Below are 12500 nucleotides of genomic sequence, written 5' to 3' on the forward strand. Positions count from 1 at the left end.
TCACACATATACACACACCCATGCGCACACACACACACACACTCACTCACACATATACACACACCCACACACACACACACACATCCCCATCCCTCCACCCCTCCCCTCCACCCCACACACCAAGAAACACAATTACCCACTACACGCCCCCGGCCCCATACAAAATCGAAACCTCCCAGTCCCACAAAACATTACAAGACCAAATCACCGCCTGCGTTGCGATGTCGTAACAACAGAAAAACCTGTATCTCATCCAGCCGGAAAGATTGATCATGCGCGAACATGTAATTCTCGTGGCAGGCTTACTTCCACGCAATTCCCTTCCCCGCCAGCATAGGGTTACGACACTGCAAGCAGTTTGTAATTTCTCAACTGCTCAACTTGCTCAATCACTCAAAAGCTTGACATATTCAGGCGAATGGGACGTTGCGGCAAACTGGATTCAAAATAACGTCGAACATGACATATTTGCATGTCACTGCAAGAGGGATACACTATTCATCTTTTCGTTGTAACAAAATTAAGGTTATCTTCGCATTCTTACCGGATTTGCTGGTAATACGTGTTTGTATGCCTGCCTTGCATATATAAAACAACCAGATACAGACAGACAGACAGACCGACGGACGGACGGACGGACAGTCACGCACGCACGCACGCACACACGCACGCACGCACGCACACACTCACACACAGATTCACTCACACACCCACCCACACACACAAACACAAACACACACACACACACACACACACACACACACACACACACACACACACACACACACACACACACATCCATACAATCGAATCCTCTCTCCGAACGTTACAATCACGTTCTTTACGATGTCGTGAAAACAGCATTAACAGCATCTCATGTAATCCTGACAAAATTGACGAGGTGAGGACATGCAATTTTCCCTGAAGGCTGAATTCTGCGAAACTCCTTCGCCTGCAAACATGAGGTTAGTGCCCGACAAGCCGTTTGTAATTGCTCAACTTGTCAATCACACACACAAAAATGACATTTGAGGCTAACTGCACGCTGCGGCAAATTGGAATCAAAATAATGTCGAACATGACGTGAGTTAACTGACGCTTTGGTTGGTGTGTCATGTTTGATTGGATAATTGCCTGTAATTTTGTGCAGACAGGGAACAAAATGTACTGGTTAGCCTATATCAGAGACATACATACATTGAGTGCAAATAATTAACAGGTTGCATGTTTTATTATCTATGATTTTCTATGAAACAGTTATAACTCTTTAAAAACACAACAACTGCCAGCTTGGCGCCAGTGGGAGGATGACTTGCCCCTGCCGTAGGCGAAGATAACGCGAGCTTGGCGCCAGTGGGAGGATTACTTGCCCCTGCCGTAGGCGAAGATAACGCGAGCGGGAAGACAGCGCTTCGCATCTCTTCTATTTATGTCTCTGCCTATATGTATGGTTTGCTCACATGCTTGAAATTCAAGTCTGTCCATATTAATCTTCTTTTTCAATGAAACTAATAGTTTATTTATATATGTACTATTCCATTTTGAAAAAAAGAAACAGAACATGCATTTCCAAATTTGTGAGTGAATATAACATATATACTCGCTTCTACCTGTTTACTTGTACCTCTTTTCCTGTATTTGTCTGTCTTTTCCCTCTTTCTTTTTCTTAATTCTGTGAATTGTATGACTTTTTTTCTTTTTCTCTGTTCTCCCGACTTTCCGTCGGTTTATCTGTTACCCGTTTGCTTGCTTGCCTGTCCCCCCAAGTCCCGACCCCCCCTGTTCCCAATTCTCACAACAATTAAGACGAGCTTTATAAAACTGATACTCATAATTTTGTAATACAAGGTCGGGGGGTCGGGTCTCATGATCAATATTTCGTTTATACTTCCCATACATCACATTTACGTGGTACTTGACAACGATTCCTAAGCCATTGGCGGATTTAGGGGGCAAAAAAAGAAGACAAAAAAGAAAGAGAGAGAGAGAGAGAGAGAGAGAGAGAGAGAGAGAGAGAGAGAGAAAAGAAAATAATGGAAAGAAGGTCCCCAAAGACTGACCATGACTGATTGAATGACAGTTTCTGAGCTCAGGTGGCCCTAGATAGCAGCATTTTGCTTCCTTGAAAAATAAAATTCCGGGGAGGCATGCTCCCGGACCCCCCTAGCATGTTCGGGCGCTTCGCGCCCTCAATTCATGCGCTTCGCGCCTTCAAGTTTGTGCAAAAAAGTTTGGGTGTGCCCCCCCCCCCCTTCCTTAAGATCCTGGATCCGCCCTTGTAAGCCATCTACTGCACACTTAATAATTGCTGCATAAACATCTTTGTCTATTGGTCCTGATATAAACCGCCACTTGCCGTTTTAACATTTGCAAAGAACCGTGAAGAAAACCAAAACAGACACAACACGTGTAGGGGGGCCTACTATAGTGATTGACTGGTCTGAACTCAGACTAGTTCTCAAGACTAAACACTATCAGTAAATAAATCGCATGCAACAGTGTATCTGGAAACAACTAGTGCACATTGGACACGTGATGCATAGTACACTTGAACCACTGATTCAACGCATATTTGTCTGTTGGTCTTGGTTTAAACCGCTTTTGTGTAGTTTTAAGCCACAGAGAGAAGATGAATAATTGTGCCTTAATTAAGACACAATGGACATAATCATAGATTACACATGCAGTACCCTGGAACCACTTGTTACCTCGCATCTTTGTCGGTTGGTCTTAGTTTAAACCGCATTCGCGTAGTATTCTAAGCATCGGAGAGAAGATACATTATTGGTTGAACATTGATTAAGACGCCCTAGACATACTGCACAGTTCCATGGAACCACATATTCAACGCAAATGTGTCTATTGGTCTTGATATCAACCGCTTTCGTGTTGTTTTAAGCCTCGGAGATAAGATGATTTATTCACTGTACCTTGATTAAGAAAAACTCATACCAATTGACATGAGTGTACTTCATAACCACAATAATCAATTAAAGCATTGCTGGCACTAGCGGTGCTTCTGGATACAAATCGCCAACTCGCCAGCTCGCAGAGAAGATGACTTATTCTCAGTACCTTGATTAAGACACTCATACCAACTGACTCGAGTGTTCTTGATAACCACGACCCATCCTGACCTCAGGTCAAAATGAGTTCGGCTCATTCTCTCCCTGACAGGATGCCTTGAGTTTCCTTGTCTGGCAAGGAAACCGATTTGTATACATATTTAGAGCTTTTTGTAATGTGTTATGGATGTAAGCAGATTCGCGATCGTCGATAATGATTTTTCATGGTGTTTTGTAATTTTTGAATTTCAGAGGAATTTTTATTTTAGACAGTTTCAAGCGAGCTATTTTTCGCGGATGTATTTACTGAGCAAACAACTCTAAATATGGCATAAGTGTCACGTGATAATCAACCGTTTGGATTCGGCCCTCGCTGGAGCAGACGAATTTTTTGACAGTGATGAAACCATAATTATTATATTACGGTCTCCTTCCGGCAGCAGTCCCAAAATTTCGACTTATTTTGACCTTAGAACGATGTCTTTATCATAACTGTGAAGAACAGAACGGAGATCACTGTCGAAGTCGGCCAATCTGCAATCATTTTCGTCTTGCGAACACTGCTCGTGAACAACATATGGGAGATCACTCTGTATTCTTCTTTTGATAGATTCGCGTAGGACTTTTGCGTTCGGTCAGAGAGACAACTGGCGCTAGCCGTGGAGCGAGGATTATCAGAATGAACCACGACCATGAATTGGAACACTGCCAGCGTTGCTTCTGGATCCAACTCGCCAATGTCTGGAGTCACGATTTGTTTTGTTTGATTTTGATGTCAGTAAAGGAGTTAGATATGAAAACTCTTCAGAGAGCTATCAAATAACCAAAGGGAAGTAAGCGCTCTATATGCATTGGACATGTATGTGTAATGTAGTAAGCGAGAGTTATACAGAACCTTTCTCCTGGCACTTGAGAGAATAACAAGCATTGAAATGAACAAGCGACTTTCATCCTCACAATAAGGATGATAGCCGTAAGCTCATATGATCATCACTCTCCAAGGCACTCTAACTAAACACTTACGCACACAGTCATACACAAGAACCAGCTTTAATTCTTGACCGGACATAGTCCTTATGGATCAAAACTGGTTTTAAACAGAACAAACACACAAACACACACATTGTTACAGGGTCGCCTCGAAAGTATCTGAAAGAATCTTGAACGAAATGAGGCAGAGCGCTGTTAAGAGATCAAATAACCAAAGGGAAGTAAGCGCTCTATATGCAAATGACATGTGTAATGGAGTAAGCGAGAGTAATACGGAACCTTTCTCCTGGCATGCACCTGAGAGGAATAACAAGCATTGAAATTAATGAACAAACGACTTTCATCCTCAAAAAAGGATAATCGCCGCTCGTATGCTCATCATTCTCCAAGGCACTCTCATTTCCACTTACGTACACGTACACATTCATACACAAGAACCAGCTTTTATTCTTGACCGGACATAACAATGTGTGTGTTTGTGATGATCGCCGTAAGTTCCAAGGTAAATATTTACTCCGGAGTACATTTTTCGTGGAGTAAAAATGTCGTGTTACACCGGCATTCATAGCTTCACCAAGCAAAATAGCGGTTTAATGGAAAGAAAATCTGAGAGTTCTGTTTAAAACGAGCCTTGGTCTAAGGACGCATGCATATATAGAGCGCTACCCTCTACACTTCATATGCTTGTGTATGAGTGTGTGTGTGTGTGTGTGTGTGTGTGTGTGTGTGTGTGTGTGAATTTAAGCAAACGAACACTCTGTTGTCTCAAATTGTTCCCAGGGGGACATACTGGGCATACTTCATGATCCTCCCGGGGGAGAGTTTAGGTTACAGGAACGTACCGAGGAGAGACATTTCCAAACGGGAGTCAGAACCGGCCGTAACACCGGTGTAACACGAGAAAATTACTCCCACGAGATTTTTACTCCGGAGAAAAAATTTCGTACGAAAAGTTTACTCCCTTTACGAAAAAACTACTCCCCCATAACACGAGAAAATTACTTGCAATGACAGGTGTGTTCCGAGTCAACATTTCGGTCGAAAATGTTACTCCCCTGACGAATAAATGATTCCACCCTAACACGAGCAATTTACTGCCCACGCCAGGTGTACGCAACTTTTACTCCCCTGTCCCATGTTAGTCTTGGTGGTGGAAGGGGTGGAGGAAGGGTAGAGCGACATTTGTTTGCGCGAAATCACATATTGGCATTATCCCTTCGCCCGCATCCCATTTTCGCGTACGAGATATTTACTGAAAGTAAAAATTTGGGGAGTCAAAATTTCGTGGAGGGAGTACTTTTTTTTAGTACCTTGGGGTGTTCTTTTCTCGTACGAAAGGTGTACTCGGAGTAAGAATTTTGTACGAAATATTTACTCCGGAGTACATTTTTCGTGGAGTAAACATTTCGTGTTACACCGGCATTCACAGTTTCACCAAGCAAAAAGAAAATCACGATATCAATTTGTCGTCGTCCTAACATGAAAAATCTCTTTTTTGAAGCTGGTCGCGGCGACAAGTTCTGGTTTAAAATCTCATTTGCAACGTCACTCTCATGCTCGCAAGAAGTATTGCAAGAAGTCATCATTTTCACGTTACGTTTGATCAAAAGCCGATGATGTCAATTCTGGCATTTTTAATAGCAAGATATCACTTGCGTCGTGGAGTCGATTACACGACCTCGTTTCGTTTAATTGGAATTCTATGTTACTGCCAATTCAGAGATTTGTTTGACTGGGTTTAACGTACAAATGTTGCATACATGCGGGGAAACATAGTTGCGCACTTAACTGAGTTAGTTTTGTTTTTTTCTCTATACCGTGAAGTTTATTTTATTTAATTTTGTAATTTTTTATTTTATTCTAGTATTTATGAACTCTCGCTCCCTCTTTCTCTATGCCTGTTTCTGTCTGTTTCTGTCTGTCTGTCTGTCAGTCTGTCTGTCTGTCTCTATCTCGCCCCATGCCAATATATACATTCTAACGCACACGAGTATTACTAAAAAACAAAACCCAACCCAACACAATAACAACAAGAAATTCCTACGAGGTAGGAAAAACACCCCCGTCAAAGGGAAATAACCTTCTCAGTTGGTGGCAGTGACTGAGTGAGAATGGTTATTTCCCTTTGAGCATGAAGATGTTCCTCTATAAGTCCTTGTATAATTTTAATCCACCAATAACTCCCTAACCGTGTGTTTGACTGGTCCCAATTTTTGTAAGGACCGTCTCAGGAATGTATAGAACCTGTTCACCAAGTTTGGTGACGATCGGTCCGTTCATCCTTGAGATCTATATGCGAACACAAACACACACCCAAACAAACAAACACATCGAGCGAAACCTATACACACCCCTATACCGGGGATGTAATAACACAAAAATGCACACGTGAGTCATACACACATCATGAGAGAGAGAGAGAGAGAGAGAGAGAGAGAGAGAGAGAGAGAGAGAGAGAGAGAGAGAGAGAGAGAGAGAGAGAGGCAGACAGACAGAGAGACAGACAGACAGACAGACAGAAAGACAGATACAAAGACAGAGAGACAGACAGAGAGGACTACAAGAAGCAAGAAAACTGTAACATTTAGGCAAGAACGGACAGACACACAGACACAGACACAGACACAGACACACACAGACACACAGACACAGACACACACACACACACACGCACGCACAATTACTCCCTCCACGCATCCATACACATCATAGACTCTCCCCCTCACACAAACACAGGAACAAAATCCCCCCCCCCACACACACACACGCACGCACACACACACACTCCCCCTCCACACAGACCCCCAACACACACACTCACGACCCCCCCACCCACACACACAAACAAACGACCCCACACAACACACACACACACTCCACCCGCAACCACATCGTCGCGATATAACCTTCGTGGTTGAAAACGACGTTAAACACCAAATAAAGAAAAGAAAGAAAGAAAGAAAGAAAGACCCGCAACCACAACACAAACCCACCTTTAAGGTCATCCACCTTGAGCACCCCGTCCCCGTTAGCGTCCAGCTTGTCGAAGGCCTCGTTGATGACGTTGATCCTGCTTTGGGACATGTCCGGCCTCAGGGCCAACATGAACTCGTTGAAGTCGATGGCTTCGTTTTTGTCCTTGTCGAAGGCGTCGAAGAGCGTCCTCAGCTCCTCCTCAGACATGTCCACTCCGTAGACCTCCAGGCCCTGGCGGAGTTCCTGGAAGCAGATCTTCTTGGAGAAATCGTGGTCCATCCGTCTGAAGACGCAGCCCAGCTGTTTGAGAGCTCCGCACGACTTCTTCAGGCATTTCTCCCTGAGTTTGTCCAGAACCTCCTGACGCGCGAATTCTGACATGGTGGTTTGTGATGTGTGTTTTTTGAGAACGGTCGCGATGATGATAACAAAGGCGCTTTGATGAAAGTTGAAGATTGGCGTTTTGATCTCCTGCTGCTGACGTATGACGTATGCGTGTTTACTTTCGTGGTAATTCTGACAGTCGCCCACCGGAAAAAGATGTGTTTTGTTTAGTTTCCCCAGTTGGAATTTACAAAATTAAAGGAAAAGTAGAAATGCGGTTAAACAAATCTTCTGAGTTAAACCGAATAATTCTGTTTTTGACAAAAAGATAGTGTTTCACACTGCCGTAAAACAACAAATGTGTTCGTGAAACTCGAAAACAAACTTCTACCTCAGAACTCCAAAGCAAAACTGCTTTGTTTTCTATCAACGGTCACAGAATGCACGCGAAAACAAGAACAAGCAGTTTCCTGTCGACACAGATCAAAAGCAAACACAATCGAAGCAGCTTGTCCTCTCAAAGGCCTCTCCGCTGTAGCGATCTATAACTTGCGAGCATGAATGAAACCGAAACCGAGCGGCAATGCAATGGAAGCAGCGCACACAGGCAGCGAACCAACTTTTACGCCAGGCTTTATACTCGCCGTCTCTAGCACTCACTCAGTTATCGGCGGCTACGCTTTTCAACGAACAATTTGATCACCGCGAACGAAGCAACGGAGATGCGACCTGTCAACTGGAAACTTCTCACGCTACAAGCAACAGCATCAAGTCTCTCGTTGCAGACATCAGTATAACTACAGTTGGTGCCGACATCAGCGTAAGTGTATTGACATCAGCGAAACTGTATTGACTATAGTTGCGGACACCAATGTAACTTTCCTCGTTACAGACACCAGCGACCTGTCGACTGGCTTCTTCTCACGCTACAGGCACCAGCATGTCTCTCGTAACTGACATCAGTATAACTTCACTCGCTGCAGACATCAGCGTAACTGTATTGGCAAGTTGTGGACACCAATTTAACTTGCCTCGTTTCAGACACCAACAACATGTCAACAGGCTTCTTCTCACGCTACAGGCACCAGCATCAGGTCTCTCGTTGCTGACATCAATATAACTTCAATCGCTGCCAACATCAGCGTAACTATTGACTAGTCAAGGACACCAATAGAACTTGCCTCGTTACAGACACCAGCGACCTGTCAACTGGCTCCTTCTCACGCTACAGGCACCAGCATCAAGTCTCTCGTTACTTCACTCGCTGCTGACACAAGCGTAACTGTATTGCCACTATTGGTAAGTTGCGGACACCAATTTTGACTTCCCTCGTTGCAGACACCAACAAAACAGCGTAACTCTTTACTGGTGGCAGGCACTAGCGTAAACTTACTCGTTGTAGGTAATGGTATAACTCTTCAGTCGATACTGATAGCAGCGTAAATTTATTCGATGTAGATACTCGCGTAACTCTTCACTCGTTGTAGGCACTAGCGTATACTTACTCGTTGTAGGAAATAGCGGCAACTCCCCACTCCTATTCGCTCGTGGAAGACACCAGTAGAACTTCAGTGGCTGAAAGCACCAGTGTAATAGGAAGAAGAGGAGACGAGGAGTTTAGAGCAGAATGTTTGAAATCAATGGATTTCAGGTGCAAGCAGCATTGATGATGTGACTTTATCCTGCAGCCAGGTGAGAATAGGAGTGATCATTTATTGGCAGGTCCTCCTGAGAAGATGCGTTCAGGTGATTCATAAGCTGGTAGTTATCTCTGACAGTTGGGAGAAAGAGAAGACGTCGTTACAGGGTGTGGCTGGTAAGACGATATGCTGTTTTTCCTCCCTGTGTCATTGGAGAAACGACAGGCGTAGTCCTTTTTTCAATCCCTACGTCCTTATACTCCGTTCACGGTGCTGGTCTCTGAAAACATAAAAACAAGCTCAACAGATCCTAATGGAATCAAACGTAATAGGTTAACATAGACTCAATTGTTCTGATTTCCACAAAGTAAAAGAAAACGAGCTCTTCTGGAAATCACGATTTGAAATTTATAAATCCATCACGGCTTCGTCAGCAAATTCTAGACGGATCAAACCAGTTTTTAGTTTTTACAAGGGTTCGTTGTTTCTCAGAAGCTTAGGTTATCAAGAGCGCTGTGTAAGATTGAATTTTTAACTAGTGGTAAGTAACCTTTTCGATATAAAAAGCATTCATTCATCAATGTAGAACACAAACGCTTAGAATGATGAGAAAACTAAACTCCAGCGTAACAGTAACGACTGAAATAAGAAATTCGCGAACCGAACACTGTCAGTGAAAACTGGCAAATGCTTAAGCAAATTAAGTGATATATAATAACAATATTTTGTGCAAAGAGGGAATTTTTTTTTAATGAATTAATGTCTTAAATGACACTAGTGACAATCTGAGAAATCAGTTCATGAAAACATTCCCACGCTGTACAGGAAGCAGATTGGCTGTTGATTTCTGGTATGTGTCTGAGTGGAGAGATGGTCTTTTCCCATGTAAAAGCCTACTCAGATCTAAAATGTTGAGCTGAACTGTTATAACGGGAAAGACTGTGCCTTTAAAGAAGAGAGTAGGTCGATCCGAATGGTCACGTAACACCAGAGAAGGAGGCAAGACTGGTATCTGTAAGACGGTGATGATACCGCCTGCGCCAAAAGGCTAGGACAGCGACGACGACGACGACGACGACGACGACGACGACGACGACGATGAATGATGATGATGATGATGCTGATGATGATGATGTGGACGAGGAAGAGTAAGATGGCAACGATGACTACAGTAACCAGATGAATGCCAAGAAAACAGGGCGGAAGAGGAAAGAGAAAGAGACAGACAGAGACAGACAGAAAGACTGACAGAAAGACAGACAAACAGAAAGATTGACAAGAAACGCAGACAGGCAAGCAGGCAGACAGCAAGAAGATAGGAAATCAGAGCACAATTACATGCATGATATATATAGAATGCATAACACAATGCTTATTACAAAAATGTATCACCGCAAGTATTGATCCGCACAAATCAGTCACGTCCTTCCAACTACTCGTGACTGGCGACGATGCGAGAATCTCACAGACACACAATACAGCTTGACACGCGTTGCCACCGTCAACAGGAAAGCTTGGACAAAAGGATGTAAAAAAATCAATAATGTCGTTGTGCATGTTAGCAAATTATCTTTTTGTATCACCATAAAGCGTTTTCATTTCGTGTTATTCTTTTCTCTGCTTAGCTAGAAAAGATAGGTCGTGGTCTGTTGGTGAAGTTTTTATTCCAGTGACAAAACCGTTCTTCGTAAGATATTCTTGGACATTACAACAACAACAACAACAACAACAACAACAACAACAACAACAACAACAACAACAACAACAACAACAACAAACCAACAACACATGATACTTTCTTCGCAAGATTTCATTCAAGAAAGCCCTTTGACCTTCTTGTGATGAAAGTTGACGAGCGTTTGGTATTTAGTAATAATAATAATAATAAAAATGGTATTTGGTGCTGATAATTAGCTGTATTTTTGTGTTCAAGTTCGCTTACAGTTCACGTTTATGAATGTGCTTTATTCATATTTCTCAGAGTAATTCAACTACAAACAACTACTGTCCTCGTAAGACCTCGTTGAAGAATGTCTTTTCAAAGTAACGATTGAGAGATTTCCTCTTCTGATGTCATTTGAGGAGAGATATTTGTTTCAGTAAAGTTTTTTGTGTTGTTTTTCAGTTCATGTTTGTGATCCTCAAGGTTTTTGATCTGATAACACACCTCTAGATTGCCTTTACAAAAACAAGGGTCGATACGCGTTCACGTTTTATGAAACGCCGGGTGTTGGGTGCCTTTGACGATCAATTTCTCTTCTTGTTCGCATTTGAGCTTTGTTCGCAATACAAACGGGCGCAGTGGCCTAGCGGATAAGACATCGGCCTCCTAATCGGAAGGTCGTGAATTCAAATCCCGATCGCGGCCGCCTGGTGGGTTAATGGTGGAGATTTTGCTGATCTCCCAGATAAACTTATGTGCAGACCTGCTAGTGCCTTATCCCCCTTCGTGTGTACACGCAAGCACAAAACCAAGTGCGCACGGAAAAGATCCTGTAATCCATGTCAGAGTTTGGTGGGTTATAGAAACACGAAACTACCCAGCATGCTTCCCTCGAAAGCAGCGTATGGCTGCCTGAATGGCGGGGTAAAAACGGTCATACACGTAAAAAACCAACTCGTGCGAAAACAGGAGTGAACGTGGGAGTTTCAGCCCATGAACGTAGAAGAAGAAGAAGTAGTTCACAATACTCAAGATAGTTTTCCCCACAACACAACTTTTCGTTGCCCTTCATGAAAATATTTCCAGAGGAATGGTTGATAAACATTCACGTGATGTTATTTGATGATGGTTTGTTATTTGATGCTGCCAATAAGTTACAGCTTTAGTGCTTGTTTTCTTTTTTTCAATCCGCTATAGCTTTGTTCGCGATTGTCAAGGTTTGTATGTGAAAGATCGATGTTTTTCTAATAAAAAAAAGCGACCGACAAACCTTTGTGTTTTGTAGTTTGATGAGGGCGTGGTAAAATGTTATTTCATTAACGATCAGTATCAACTGAAGTTTTTAAGAAATATTTTTACGTGTAATGCTTGTCCTTACTTTCATCGCGATTATCAAAGCTTTCATTCTGACAAGAAAAACATCTTCTCGTAAGCTGTCCTTCAACAATGTTTTCCCCCCAGGGGAAAAAAAACAAGCCAGCAAAAACCACAAATACGGTCGATGGATCTTCATGAGATGTAATTGGATGAGATACGGGAATTTGATTTTCTCAGAAAACCGGTAAAACAACGGAAAGTCCTGGTTAATGCCAACACTGACTAACCTACAAACAAAGTAACTTTTTTTTAAGGAAAAAAACCCCATGACAACAAAGAAATTACTATCTGTGCTGGTAGTTGCATTCAATTAACCGCCCACGCCTTGAATCAAAGCCACAGTGCACACGAAAGTTCTAGAGGAGGTAGGAGTCGCAGGTAACAGGGGAAAACAATACAGAAATGACCTTAGACCAGACTCAAGCGTTTTCCTTATAAGTTGTACGCTCTTTACGGAAAGCTTTT

The 12500-nt window shown here is 42.8% G+C and overlaps 1 protein-coding gene across 1 annotated transcript in view; it reads right to left on the reverse strand.

Moving 5' to 3' along the window:
• Positions 1 to 8489, reverse strand: part of LOC138958656 (calcyphosin-like protein) — a 20690-nt gene extending 12201 nt beyond the window's left edge. Inside the window, exon 1 of the mRNA XM_070329880.1 lies at positions 7049 to 8489. Within this exon, the coding sequence (XP_070185981.1) occupies positions 7049 to 7412 (364 nt within the window). The 5' untranslated portion in view covers positions 7413 to 8489. The remainder of the gene's footprint in view (positions 1 to 7048) is intronic.
• Between the last annotated feature and the right edge of the window lie 4011 nt (positions 8490 to 12500).

This window comes from Littorina saxatilis, linkage group LG2 (assembly GCF_037325665.1).
Source record: "Littorina saxatilis isolate snail1 linkage group LG2, US_GU_Lsax_2.0, whole genome shotgun sequence".
NCBI classification, from domain to species: Eukaryota; Metazoa; Mollusca; class Gastropoda; order Littorinimorpha; family Littorinidae; genus Littorina; species Littorina saxatilis.